At 44.5% G+C, this 13,206-nt stretch overlaps 1 protein-coding gene across 1 annotated transcript in view; it reads right to left on the bottom strand.

Moving 5' to 3' along the window:
• LOC111821474 (sialic acid-binding Ig-like lectin 8) overlaps positions 1-13,206 on the bottom strand; it is a 68,540-nt gene that overhangs the window by 28,865 nt on the left and 26,469 nt on the right. Inside the window, exons 6-7 of the mRNA XM_023736210.1 lie at positions 11,858-12,129; positions 3,512-3,684 (exon numbers count right to left, since the gene is read on the bottom strand). Coding sequence (XP_023591978.1) covers positions 3,512-3,684; positions 11,858-12,129 — 445 coding nt within the window. The remainder of the gene's footprint in view (positions 1-3,511; positions 3,685-11,857; positions 12,130-13,206) is intronic.

Below are 13,206 nucleotides of genomic sequence, written 5' to 3'. Positions count from 1 at the left end.
ATCCACTTGTGGTATTTCTGCTATAGCAGCACTAGATGACTAAGACAAGAACGAATTTAGAAAACTCATCCTTACAATTTTGTTTCTTTAGAACCACTCTTTGTACCAAATGTGTTAGGCTGGTTTCTCTAGAGAAGCAAAACCAGTGAAGTGTATAAGTATATATATAGATTTCTATCAAGGAAATAACACATGGTTGTAGAAGCTGGAACTTCCCAAGTTTAGGAGGTTAGAAGTCCAAATTCAGGGCGCCAGCTCAGGGGAATGCTTTCTCTATCTGTCAGCTCTGGAGGAAGGTCCTTGTCATCAATCTTCCCTTGGGTATAAGATTTTCTCAGTGGAGGGATCCCAGGTCTAAAGGGTGTGCTCCTCTCCTGGCTCTTCTTTCTTGGTGTTATGAGGTCCCTCTCCCCTCTGCTCACTTCTCTCTTTTATATCTCAAAAGGGATTGACTCAAGATACAACTTAATCCTGTAAATTGAGTCCTACCACATTAACATAACTACCTCTAATCCTGCCTCATTAACATCATAGAGGTTAAGATTTACAACACATAGGATAATCACATCAGATCGCAAAATGGTTGACAACCACTCAATGCTGGGAATCATGGCCTAGCCAAGTTGATATACATTTTTGGAGGACACAATTCAGTTCATAACAGTGTTCGTCACTCTGTGTTCCTTCTCTTTTATAGGACACTACTCATATTGGATTACCGTTTTCCACCAGGTCATTTCTGACTCATGGTGACACCATGTGTTTCAGAATAGAACTGCACTCTATAGGGATTTCAATAGCTGTGTTCTTTCAGAAGTAGATTGCCAGGTCTTTCTTCCAAGGTGCCTCTGGAGGGATTCGAAACACCAACCTTTCAGTTAATAGCCAAGCACTTAACTATTTGCACCACTCAGGGAATCCTCATATTGGATTAAGATCCACTTTATTCCAGTATGACCTCATGTTAACTTCACTGGTAACATCTTCAAAGATCCTATCTCCAAACAAGGTCATGTTCACAGGCACCAGGTGTTAAGACTTAAGCATATCTTTTTAGGGGACACAATTCAACCCATAAGAGACCCATTCAAAAAACAAAGTTTACTGAGCACTATTGCGGAAGCCAAATGATACCCAACCCCTACCCTCTTAGAGTCCAGTAACTAGAGGTGAGAAAGAGGCTGCCATAGGCAAGGACAGTGGGGTAAGTTGTCAAGGTTGGGGAATGTTCAACAGTAAAAAAAATGCTTCAGAGAGGTTGTAGGAGGCGCAGCTGAAAAGCAGCTTTTGCATTTGTCCGTGAGTTGTGCACGATGCAAGCAGGAAGTATGGGAAGAAATCTAACTATTGGGACTGAGGACTGATGGGGCTTCTCATGGCTGAACTTGGCCCCCCAGTACTGGCGCTCTGAGACCACAGCTCACCACTGTACTGGCGGCCTGGCCTCTGGCCAAAAACGTGTGTGATTTTTCAGGCCCAGCCATAAGCAATTACAAAGGCTTTACCTGGCATGCCTCACGGGAGGATGCTGCCCTCCCCACACCAGACTTGGTATATAGCCAGTGCATTGCAGTCTCTCAAGGGAGTTTCAGTCAAAGACTCAGGCCCCCTTGGCCAGCTATACTATTTCACATATCTGCATTCACAGCTCCACTGTCTTAGTTATCTAGTGCTGCTATAACAGAAATACCACAAGCGGGTGGCTGCAACAAACAGAAATTTATTTTTTCACAGTTTAGGGGGCTAAAAGTGTGAATTCATGGCACCAGTTCTACAGGAAGTCTTTCTCTCTCTGTTGGCCCTGGGGGAAGGTTCTTATCTCTTCAGTTTCTGTTCCTTTGCTCCTTGGTGAGCTTCATGTGGCATGGCATCTATTTTTCCCCAACTGTGCTTCCTTGTCTCCTTGTTTAATCTGCTCTTTTTATATCTCAAAAGAGATTGATTTAAGACACACCCTACACTAATACTGCTTCATTAATATAATGAAGAAAACCCATTCCCAAATGGGATTATAACCACAAGTATTTAAAAAAAAAAAAAAATAAGCCCATTGCTGTCGAGTTGATTTCGACTCATAGTGACCTAATATGACAGAGTAGAACAGCCCCATAGGGTTTCCAAGGAGTGGCTGGTGAATTCAGACTGCTGACTTTTTGGTTACCAGTCAAGTTCTTAACCACTGAGCCAGCAGGGCTCCAACCACAGGTATAGGGGTTAGGATTTACAACACATATTTTGGGGGGACACAACTCAATCCATAACACCAACTAATCAACCAGTCAGCTCTGACTCATGGTGACTCCATGTGTGTCAGAGTAGAACTGTGCTCCATAGGGTTTTCAGTGGCTGATTTTTTCAGAAGTAGATCACCAGGCTTTTCTTCCAAGGTGCCTCTGGGTGAACTCGAACTGCCAACCTTTCAGTTGGCAGGCAAGCTCTTACCTGTTTGCTCTACCTAGGGACTCACAGTCCAGGAGCCTCCATTGGAGGGCTCTTTATCAGGGGCCTTTGGCAGATGCTGTCATGGATTAATTTGTGTCCCGCCAAAATATCTGTGAGCTTGGCTGGGTCATGATTTCCAGTATTGTATGATTGTGTACCATTCTGTAATCTGATGTGATTTCCTTATGTTTTGTAAACTCTATCACTATAATGTAATAAGATGGATTAGCGGCAGTTATACTGATGAGGTCTACAAGATTAGATAGTGTCTTAATCCAATCTCTTTCAATATATAAAAGAGAGAAGTGAGCAGAGAGACATGGGAGCCTCATCCTACCAAGAAAGAAATGCCAGGAGCAGAGAGCGTCCTTTGGGCCTGCGGTTCCTGTGTTGAGATGCTCCCAGACCAAGGGAAGACTGATGCATCACAAGGACTTTCCTCCAGAGCCGATGGAGACAGAAAGCCTTCTCCTGGAGCTGATGCCCTGAACTTGGACTTGTAGCCTACTAGACTGTGAGAAAATAAACTTCTCTTTGTTAAAGCCATCCACTTATGGTATTTCTGTTATAGCAGCACTAGATGACTAAGCCATCTTGCAGTATGTTAGAAATGGCTATTGTATTTTATCCAAAACCTTTTCCTTATTTTATTTTTTATTACTTTTTCATTGAAGGCAAATTTATATACAGTGAAATGCATAAATTTTACATGTACAATTCAATGAGTTTTCATAAAAGCATATGCCCATGTAACCACAATCCCAATCAAGAGATAGAATATTTCCAGCACCCTGGAAAATTTCATGTCCTCTTAAAGTTAATCCCCAGCTCCCCTAAACAGAGGCAGCCACTGTCCCCATAAATTAATTTTGTCTGTCCTTGAACTTCATTTAAGTGGGATTATATTCAAACTTGAAGCTCTGTGATTCCAAAGCCTATGTTCTTTCCACTAAATGGATAGGTTACCGATTAGAGGGCTTGAGGGCTACAAAAATCAGCCCCTGTCCTCCCCTTGCCTCAGCAGGGCTGTGATCCCTGAAGCCAGGGCTGAGTCTCTGCAATTTCTCACTTGTGGATCTTGATCTCAGAGTACTCATTGTCGAAGGCTTCCTGCCCAGGCTCCTTCCCATTAAATACGAGGGAAGCATAATGGATATCTTCTTCGTCTTCCGAGAAGGAGGTGGCCACATCTTGGGGAAGGTGGTCTGGGGGGCTGTTTTTCCAGAATTCAATCAGGTTGCCCTGAGTGGAGGGAGACAGAAGGGGATCAGAGCATGCCAGTGGGGACAGGATAAGGCAGGGAGCATTCGGGAGAGAAGCCCATGAATTCCTTCATCCATTCATCCCAACAAAATTTATAATACCTCCTTCATTCATGCTTCCTTTATATATTTCATCCTTACTGAGCACCTTTTTTATTGGTTCAATGGTAGAATTCTCACCTTCCATGTAGGAGACTAGGTTCGATTCCTGACCAATGCATCTCATGCACAGCCACCACCCGTCTGTCAATGGAGGCTTACCTGTTGCTATGATGCTGAACTGGTTTCAGCAGAGCTTCCAGACTAAAATGGACTAGGAAGAAAGGCCTGACAATCTGCTTCCTAAAACCAGCCAATGGAAACCCTATGGATCACAATGGTCTGAGCAACAACCAATCATGAGGATGGCGCAGGACCAGGCAGCATTTTGTTCAGTTGTGCATGGGGTCACCATGAGTCAGGAGCCAACCTGATAGCAGCTAACAGTAACAACCTTATTTGATGCTTACAAATCTCACTGACTTCCAAGAACAAGCCCATAAGGAAGAGACCATTATTAACTCTATTTTTTTAGATATGGAAACTGAGGTTGAGATAAGTAAGTAACTTGTCTGGTGAAGCCAGGATATGACCCAGTTCTTCCTGACCCCAAAGCGTCATGTTCTACTAAGACCTCTTGCATCTTAGGCAGTGGTGACCCAGGTCCTGAATACAGTTGTCCCTCTGTATCCGCAGGGGATTGGTTCCAGGACCTCCACAGATATCAAAATCAGTTAATGCGCAAGTCCCTTATATGAAACGGCTTCAGCTGAGAACCCAGCCCTGCCCCTATGCCCATTCCCACGTCAAGGCTCCGCCCCGGGGTGGGGGGTGGGGTGCACTCCCTCCCCCTGCAGAAAGCTGCCTAGCCGAAGTGCACCCTAAAAAGGAAGACTAGGAGGTGAAGGTGTGAGAATTGTGGGGAGCCGGATTCCGGCGTCGAGGTGGAGCCCAGAGCCTTGAGCCTGGGACTGCGGTTGACCTCAGGTAACTGAAACCAGGGAAAGCGAAATCGCGGATAAGAGGGTCGGGAAGGTTACTTGTGTTTTCAATCTGTGGATTCGGAACCCCCGGATCTGGAGGGCCAACTGTATACCATTGTGGACAAGTCCCCTGACCTCTTGCAGCTCCCTCTTTAATTGAGGGAGCTGATAATAAAGGAGCCATCAAACAAAATATCTAATAGTGGATTATGATATCATGGACAGGAACAGGGTTAGAGAGAGTGCTCAGCTGCTAACCAAAAGGCCAGTAGTTCTAATCTACCCAGCAATTCCACAGGAGAAAAGACCTAGCCATCTGCTGCTGTTAAAATTGCGGCCTAGAAAACCCTATGGGGCAGTTCTACCCTGTAACATGGGGTTGCTGAGTCTAAATCAGCTCAATAGCACCTATCAACAACAAGGAGGTCCATGTCTTTATCCCCAGAACCTGTGAATATGTTACCTTACATGGCAAAAGGGATTTTGCAGATGTGATTAAATTAAGGATACTGACATGGGGAGATTATCCTGGATTATCTGGGTGGGCCCAATGGAATCACAAGAGTTTTTAGACATGAAAGAAGGAGGCAGGAGAGTTAGTGTTAGTGTCAGAGATTTGAAGATGCTAAGCTGCTGGCACTCAGCTGTAATGGAAAGGTGGGCAGTTCAAACCCACCAGCGGCTCTGTGAGAGAAAAGACCTGGTGATCTGCTCCCTTAAAGATTACAGCCTAGGAAACCCTATGGTTTCTCCTCTGCCCTATAGGTTCGTGGTGAGTCAGAAGCAGCTTGATGGCACACAACAACAAAAACAAGCTGCTGGATTTGAAGGTGGAGGAGGGGATCATTAGCCAACGAATGCAGGCAGCCTCTAGAAGCTGGAAAAGGCAAGGAAACAGATTCCCCTCCGGATCCTTCAGAAGGAACACAGACCCGCTGACAGCTTGATTTTAGCCCAGTGAGACCCATTTTGGACCTCTGACCTCCAGAACTGTAAGATAATAAATTTGTGTTGTTTTAAGCTAATGAGCTTGTGTTAATTTGCTCATTGGCTCTTGCTTTCCTCTAGCTAATTACATAGACTTCTTTGTTTCTCTTCCACTCACCAGTCATGTCATGCTCCTGCTTCTGAGAGTTTGCACCTGCTGTTCCCTTTGCCGGGAACGCTCTTTGATCACACAATCACAAAGCAGGCTCCCTGGCTTCTTCCATGCCTTTTCCCAAATGTCACTGCCCTACTACACTGACAAAAACCACAAGCCATCCCTCAGCACGCCCTATTCCTATGCCCTGCGTTTTCCCCAAAGTATATGTCTATCTTTTATTTCTACTCATTTATTTATCTGTTTGTACGTATGTTCATTTATCGTTTGGTTGTTTGGTTATATTCCTTTTCTAGGAGTCTTGGTGGTGCAACAATTAAGCCCTCGGCTGCTAACCAAAGGTTGGCGATTTGAACCCATCCAGTGGCTCTGCAGGAGAACAGACCTGACAGTCTGCTCCCATAAAGACTACAGCCTAGAAAACCCTCTGGGGGCAGTTCTACTCTGTCGCATGGGGTCACTATGAGTCAGAATTGACTCAAAGACACCCAATAACAACAACAAGATAAAAGTTATTTGAAGGCAGGATTTTAAAATATATTTTGTTCATCGCTGGGTTCCTGTAGTAGATTTCTGTGTGGCTCAAACATCTGCTCTTGGCTCCTGTTATGGATTGAATTTTGTCCCCCAAAAATATGTGTTGTAAGTCCTAACCTCTATGCCTGTGGTTAGAGGAGCCTTGGTGGTGCAGTAGTTAAGTGCTTGGCTGCTAAACGAAGGGTCAATGGTTCGAACCCATTAGCCGCTCTGTGGAGAAAGATGTGGCATTCTACATCTGTAAAGACTGCAGCCTTGGAAATCCTACGGGGCAGTTCTACTCTGTCCTATAGGGTCACTATGAGTTGGAATTGACTCAATGGCAATGAGTTATGCCTGTGGTTATATTCCCATTTGGGAATGGGTAGTCCTTATTATGTTAATGATACAGAATTAGTGTAGAGTGTGTCTTAAGTCATGCTCTTTTGAATATAAAAGACATTAAACAAGCAGGTCAAAGAAGCAGAGACAGGGGAAGTGAGATGCCAAGCCACATGAAGATTGCTCAGGAACAGAAGCTCAGAAGAGACAAGGACTTTTCTCTAGAGTTGGCAGAGAGAGAAAGCCTTCCCCTAGAGCCAGCACCCTGAGTTTGGACTTCTAGCCTCCTAAACTGTGAGAAAAAAAAATTCTGTTTGTTTAAGCCATCCACTTGTGGATAACTAAGACAGCTACTCAGTGGCGCTTCAAAAGAAAAGCCCAACCATCTGCTTCGTAAAGATGACAGCCAAGAAAACCTTATGGAGCAGTTCTACTCTGCACACATGAGGTCTCCATGAGTCAGAATCAACTCGACTGCAGCAGGTTTGGGCTTTGTTTTATTTTATTTTATTTTATTTTATTTTATTTTATTTTTGCGGGGGTCAGGGTGGGCCCCATAGAACCTACAATGCCTGTCACTTAGTAGGTGCTCAGTAATATATCCTGAACAAATTAGTTAATGAAAAAATGCATGTTACTCAGCTGCTCAAAACCTTACAACGGCTGCCAGTCACACTCCGAATGCAGTACAACCAACAGCAAAACAACCCGTTGTCGTCCAGTCGATTCCGACTCATAGAGACCCTATAGAACAGAGTAGAACTGCCCCATAGGGTTTCCAAGCAGTGGCTGGTGGATTCAAACTCCGGACTTTTTAGCAGCTGAGCTCTTAACCACTGTGCCACCAGGGCTCCATGCGATAAGTAAATGAAAAAAAAAAGTGACATTTACATCAGAGCGTGAAGGATGAGCAGGAATGAATAGGTGGGAATGGGGAGGGAAGGGTATTTGAGGAGGAAGGAACAGCCCACATAACCTTGTTCTGGTTGATGACAGTGCAAAATCCAGTGTGGATGGAGCACGGAGTGTGAAGTGGGGAGTGCAAGGAAAACGGGCTGGATATCATGGCTGGGATTAAGGTGAGGTAAGTGAGGCACTATTCTCAAGAATAAAATTTAAAGGGGGTACCAAAAACCTCAGAAATCAAGATAAATAATGTTTTAATACAATATTTGTAAAAATCAAAATGAATGCCCAAAAAATCCTTAGAGAACAAAATATCAAAATTTTAAGTAAACCTAAGCTCTCCATGCTGAGCCATTGGAGACTGAGACAAAAGGAGAAATGTGTGCCCCGTATTTTTATGTATTCTTAATGTCTATTTTTTTCCAGAATGTTAAAATAGTTGAAAAATACTGAAAAAAATTGCAAAGGTGTATGTATTAAAGCATTATTTTAATTTTAAATATTTTATTTGTATCAAACACAGAATTTTTTTTTCCTGGCTTTCATGGAAGGAAACTCAATAATACTTTCAAAATGGATTCTGCTGCTCTTGTTTTCAACTGAGAAAGCCACCATGTTTGACAATTCCTCCTGACTAAATGACAATCTTAAATAATTTTTCATTAATTTCAGTTTACTGATCCTGTTATTTAAAATTTTGATATTTTGCTCATCATGAATTGTTTTCTTAAATAATTTATTTCATTTTCTGTTGTTATTGGAAATATACACAGTAGAACATAACCAATTAGCGATTTCTACATGTACAATTCAGTGACGTTGATTATATTCTTCTAGTTGTGCAACCATTCTCACCCTCCTTTTCTGAGTTGTTCCTCCCTCATTGACATAAACTCACTGTCCACTAGGTTTCCTATCTAATCTTTCAAGTTGCTGTTGTCAATTTGATCCCATATAGATAGCTCTTTTAAAACAGTACAGTGATCAAAACATTCTTTACTAGTTAAGCTACCTATTGTTTGGTTTAAAGAAGGCTTCAGGGGATATTTTTGTCCTTAAGTTTTAAGATTATCTCAGGGCAATAATTTTGGGGGTTCATCAGCCTCAATGGATTTGTAAAGTCTGGATTCCATCGTCACGGATTGTTTTGCATTAATTTAGATTGTTTTAAATATTACATTAAGATACTACTTATCTCGATTACTGAAATTTTTTGGCAGCTCCTTAAAATTTTCATCTGAGGCCAGCTCCTCACTTACCTTACCCTAATCCCAGCCTTACTGGAGTGGTGCCCCAAAACACGCAGGGCTCCAGGCTGAGGAGTTTGGGCTTTATTCTCTAGTTCAGGTATCAACAAGCCACAGCCCATAAGTCAAATCTAGCCTGCTGCCTCTTTTTGTAAATAAACTTTTATTATAACACAGCCATACTCATTCATTTACATATCGTCTATGACCAATTTCATGCTACAACGACAGAGTTGCATAGTTGCAACAGAGACCATATGCACCGCAAAAGCAAAAATATTTACTATCTGGCCCTTCAGGAAATGTTGGCTAATCCCTGATCTAGATAGTGGTGAGCAAACAGACATTCAAAATGCAGAAGAACTGGACAGATAAAGGTGTTTTTTGTTTTGTTTTGTAGGGGGAGAGCAATCACTCCACGTAGGACAGAGGAGGTGAGAGGCAGGGAGGTGAGAAGTCCAGGAAAGAGAACATGAGACATCAGCGTCAATGGGGTCAGGATGGAGTAGGGGGGAGGCTGATGTTAGCTGTTCTTAGGAGGAAAAATGGACACAAGGCAAATTGGATCAATGGTTAAGCCCTTGGCTTCTAACCAAAGGGTTGGTGGTTCAAACCCAACAGTGACTCCTAGGGAGAAAGACCTGGTGATTTGCTCCAGTAAAAATTGCAGCCTAGAAAACCCTACGGGGCAGTTCTGCTCTGTCACATGGAGTGACTGTGAGTTGAAAGTCAACTCAGTGGCACCCAACAGCAACAACATGACAGGAGAAGAAAGATCCCTGGTGGTGCGATGGTTAAGCACTCGGCTGCTAACCTAAAGGTCGGCAGTTCGAACCCACCAGCTGCTCCGCAGGAGAAAGATATGGCAGATTGCTTCCAAAAGATTACAGCCTTGGAAATCCTATGGGGAAGTTCTTCTCTGTCCTGTAGGGTCGCTATGAGTCAGAAGTGACTCGAGGGCACGCAACAACAACAAGGAGAAGAAAAGGAAGACAGAGAAGCGGCAACTCCACAGCACCTGGCCTGGGAGTCTGCATGTCCTCAGCAAGATAGGAAATCCAGCAGAAGAAGCTGGCATGGAGGTGAGGGAGATGAAGAGAGCAACTTTGGCTGTGCTGAATGGAGCAATCCTGGGGCCACCCTGGGGAGGTGTCCAGACAGGATGCTGGATGGCGGTCAAGCCGCCCACATCACACACCTGAGAGGCCGACCCCATCACTGTGTTTGCATTCTCCATGCCTGTGTCCTCCACACCCTCTGCTGGCCTTGCCGCTCTCTTCCTGCAAGACCTCACTCCGGACAAAGTGACAAGAGAGCATTTCAGTCTGGCCAGATGAGGGACAGTGGGCAGACAAAACCCATCTATTGACTCCTAAGGCGCTGAAGGGTTTGATTGAGGTGGGAGAGGCATTGTCTAGTTCCAGAGACCCCAATGTTGAGAACACAGGCTCCCCCGCCTCCTGGACCAGACTGGGAGCCCAACTAGAATTGGTGCATGGGAAACCTCAGGCGTGCTCCAGTAACCTCTTCCTGCCCTTGTTTTGGGCTCTTGGTCCATCCAGATCCCTTCAGCTGTGGGTTCAGGGATTTTGTCACGTCTGCCCTTCCCACCCATGACCTCCCTTTTCCTCCCCATGGCCGATGCTCACATGATAAAGGTGAGGAAGGAGAATAAGACCAGGGCTGTGGCACCGGCTCCCCCAAGTACCCCCAGCACCACTCCGGATTCGAACCACACTTCCCCTGCAGACAGATTGGTATCTGGTGATTCACCTCCCAGAACTCAGTTTCTCCTCCCTCACTCCCAGTAGGGCCCTAGGCTTCTCTTTGCCAGCACCTTCCCTAGACATCAAGAACACAAGGGACACAAGGGACGGGGACTAGGGTAAGGTGAGTGAGGCTTGCAAGTACAGAATTGCATCTTGTCTTTATCTAAATTTTTTATACTTTGTTTAAGGAGCACTGGTGGTGCTACAGTTAAGCACTCAGCTGCTAACCAAAAAGTCGACGATTTGAACCCACCCAACGGTTCCATGGGAGAAAGACCCGGTGATTTGTTCCCATAAAGATTGTTGTCGTTAGGTGCCATCGAGTCATTTCTGACTAGCGACTCTACATACAACAGAATGAAACACTGCCGGTTCTTGCACCATCCTCACAATCATTGCTATGTTTGAGCCCATTGTTGCAGCCACTGTGTCAATCCATCTCCTTGAGGGTCTTCCTCTTTTTTGCTGACCCTCTACTTTACCAAGCATGATGTCCTTCTCCAAGGACTGATCTCTCCTGATAACGTGTCCAAAGTTTGTGAGACGAAGTCTCACTATCCTTTCTTCTAACAAGCATTCTGGCTGTACTTCTTCTGAGACAGATTTGTTTGTTCTTCTGTCAGTCTATGGTATATTCAGTATTCTTTGCTAACACTGTAATTCAAAGGCATCAATTCTTCGGTCTTTCGTATTCATTGCCCCATCAAGATTACAGCCTAGAAAACCCTATGGGGCAGTTCTACTCTATCACATGGGTCACTATGAGTCGGAATCCATTCAAACAACAACAACTTTTCTTCATCGTGGAATCTATTTTGCATTCATTATGCTTTTTTAAGCATATTGCATTACTATATTATTTCTCTTGATTGCTGAGTTTTTTGGCTCCTCCTTACATTTTTGCACCCAAAGTGTGTGCTTCACTTGCTTCACCCTAGTCCTGACCTTGCAAAGCACGGACATTGTCTCTCCTCACACACCTACCCTTCTCCCTCAAGATCCACCTCCTCCCCCTAGGCTTCTCCTTCCCAGTTGTCACCCCACCCCACACCCCTGACCTGCAAAGAAAGAGGACAGTGATGCTATGGGTCCCTGGGTAACTCCAGGCCTCAAAGCTGAGCCCCAGACCAAAGCCAAGCTCCCCTATGAAGCTCAGGGAGCTACTGGGTAGCTATGAAAGTGGAATAGGGGCTTTTCTCCTCTTAAAGCCCCTCCCAAATTCAACAATGCATGGAAGGACCCCAGATACCCCCACATACTCACTCTTCAGGGTGAGGTTGAAGGAGATGTGCTGGGAGCCCAGAGGGTGCTGAGCTTGACAGGTGAATTCTCCTTCATCCCTGATACGGATGCGAGACAGCTCCAGGACCCCAGTGTTCAAGGGCTGCAAGGGGCTCTGGGTTAGGCTTCCATGGGCCCAGCTCAGCCTGGCAGGGGGGTTGCTGCTGGCGACACAGACCAGACGCAGATACTGGCCCTCCTGGATATGCAGTGATGAACCATTCCCTATGACAGTGGATTCTAGAAGGAGACACACAAAGATTCTGCGAGTCAGAGAGAAAAGGAGATCCAGAGAAAGAGAAAGAGTACAGAAAGAAACAGGGTGAGGGGGACAGACACACATATGTAAACTGAGAGAGTGGAGACTCTGCAAGAGGAACACAGAAAGGGAGTTGGGATGTTAATTTTATGTGTCACCTTGGCTAGGCTGCAGCGCCCATTCTTTTGGCCAAACATTGGTCTAGATGCTGCTGTGAAGCTATTTACATGTGATTAGCATTTAAGCCAGTTGACTTTAGGTAAAACAAATGAATTTCCACAATGTGGGTGGGCCTGATCCAATCAGTTGACTGCCTTATAGAAAAAAATCTGAGGTTTCCAGAGGGAGAAAGATTTTACCTCAAGACTATAAATAGGCATCCTGCCTGAATCTGTACTCCAACCAATTGACCTATGGATTTTGGACATAAGACTGATAAATATCCCAAGGTTCTGCCCCACACTGGGTTGGTGAGGCTGAGAAGAAACACACACTTTCACATCACTGGTGTGAATACAAACTTCATTAGCCTCAGTGGAGAACATTTTGGCCATTTTTTTTCCAGTTGCTGTTGAGACGACTCATGAAAAGCCTGTTTGTGCAGAGTAGAACTGCTCGATAGATTTTCAAGGCTGTGACTGTTTGGAACCAGATTGCCAGGCCTTACTTCTAAGGCACCTTTGGGTAGGTTTGAACCATCAACATTTTGGTTAGTGGTCGAGTGCTTAACCAATTGCACCTCCCAGAGATTCTAATTTGGCTGTATCTCTCAAAATTAGAAAGAACATACCATCCAGTCACTTTGCTTTTAGGTATTTGTTTCACAGACAAGACACACTTGTGAAAGTAGATACAAGTAGATAAAAGATACAAGATTAGAGTTCCAGCAAAATGGTGCTCTAGGCAGAAGCACCACGCCGTCCCTCCACAGCAAAGATCTGAAAAACTAAGCCGAACAGAGAATACGACAATCCTGAAACCCTAAAACATCAAATGAAGAGATAAAGAACTCAGCCAAGCACCAAATGGAGTGAGAAAACTGACAGAGAATGGAGAGT

The sequence above is a fragment of the Trichechus manatus genome, unplaced genomic scaffold (genome assembly GCF_000243295.1).
Source record: "Trichechus manatus latirostris isolate Lorelei unplaced genomic scaffold, TriManLat1.0 scaffold00087, whole genome shotgun sequence".
Taxonomy (NCBI): domain Eukaryota; kingdom Metazoa; phylum Chordata; class Mammalia; order Sirenia; family Trichechidae; genus Trichechus; species Trichechus manatus.
This window is presented reverse-complemented; position numbering and strand designations above follow the sequence as displayed.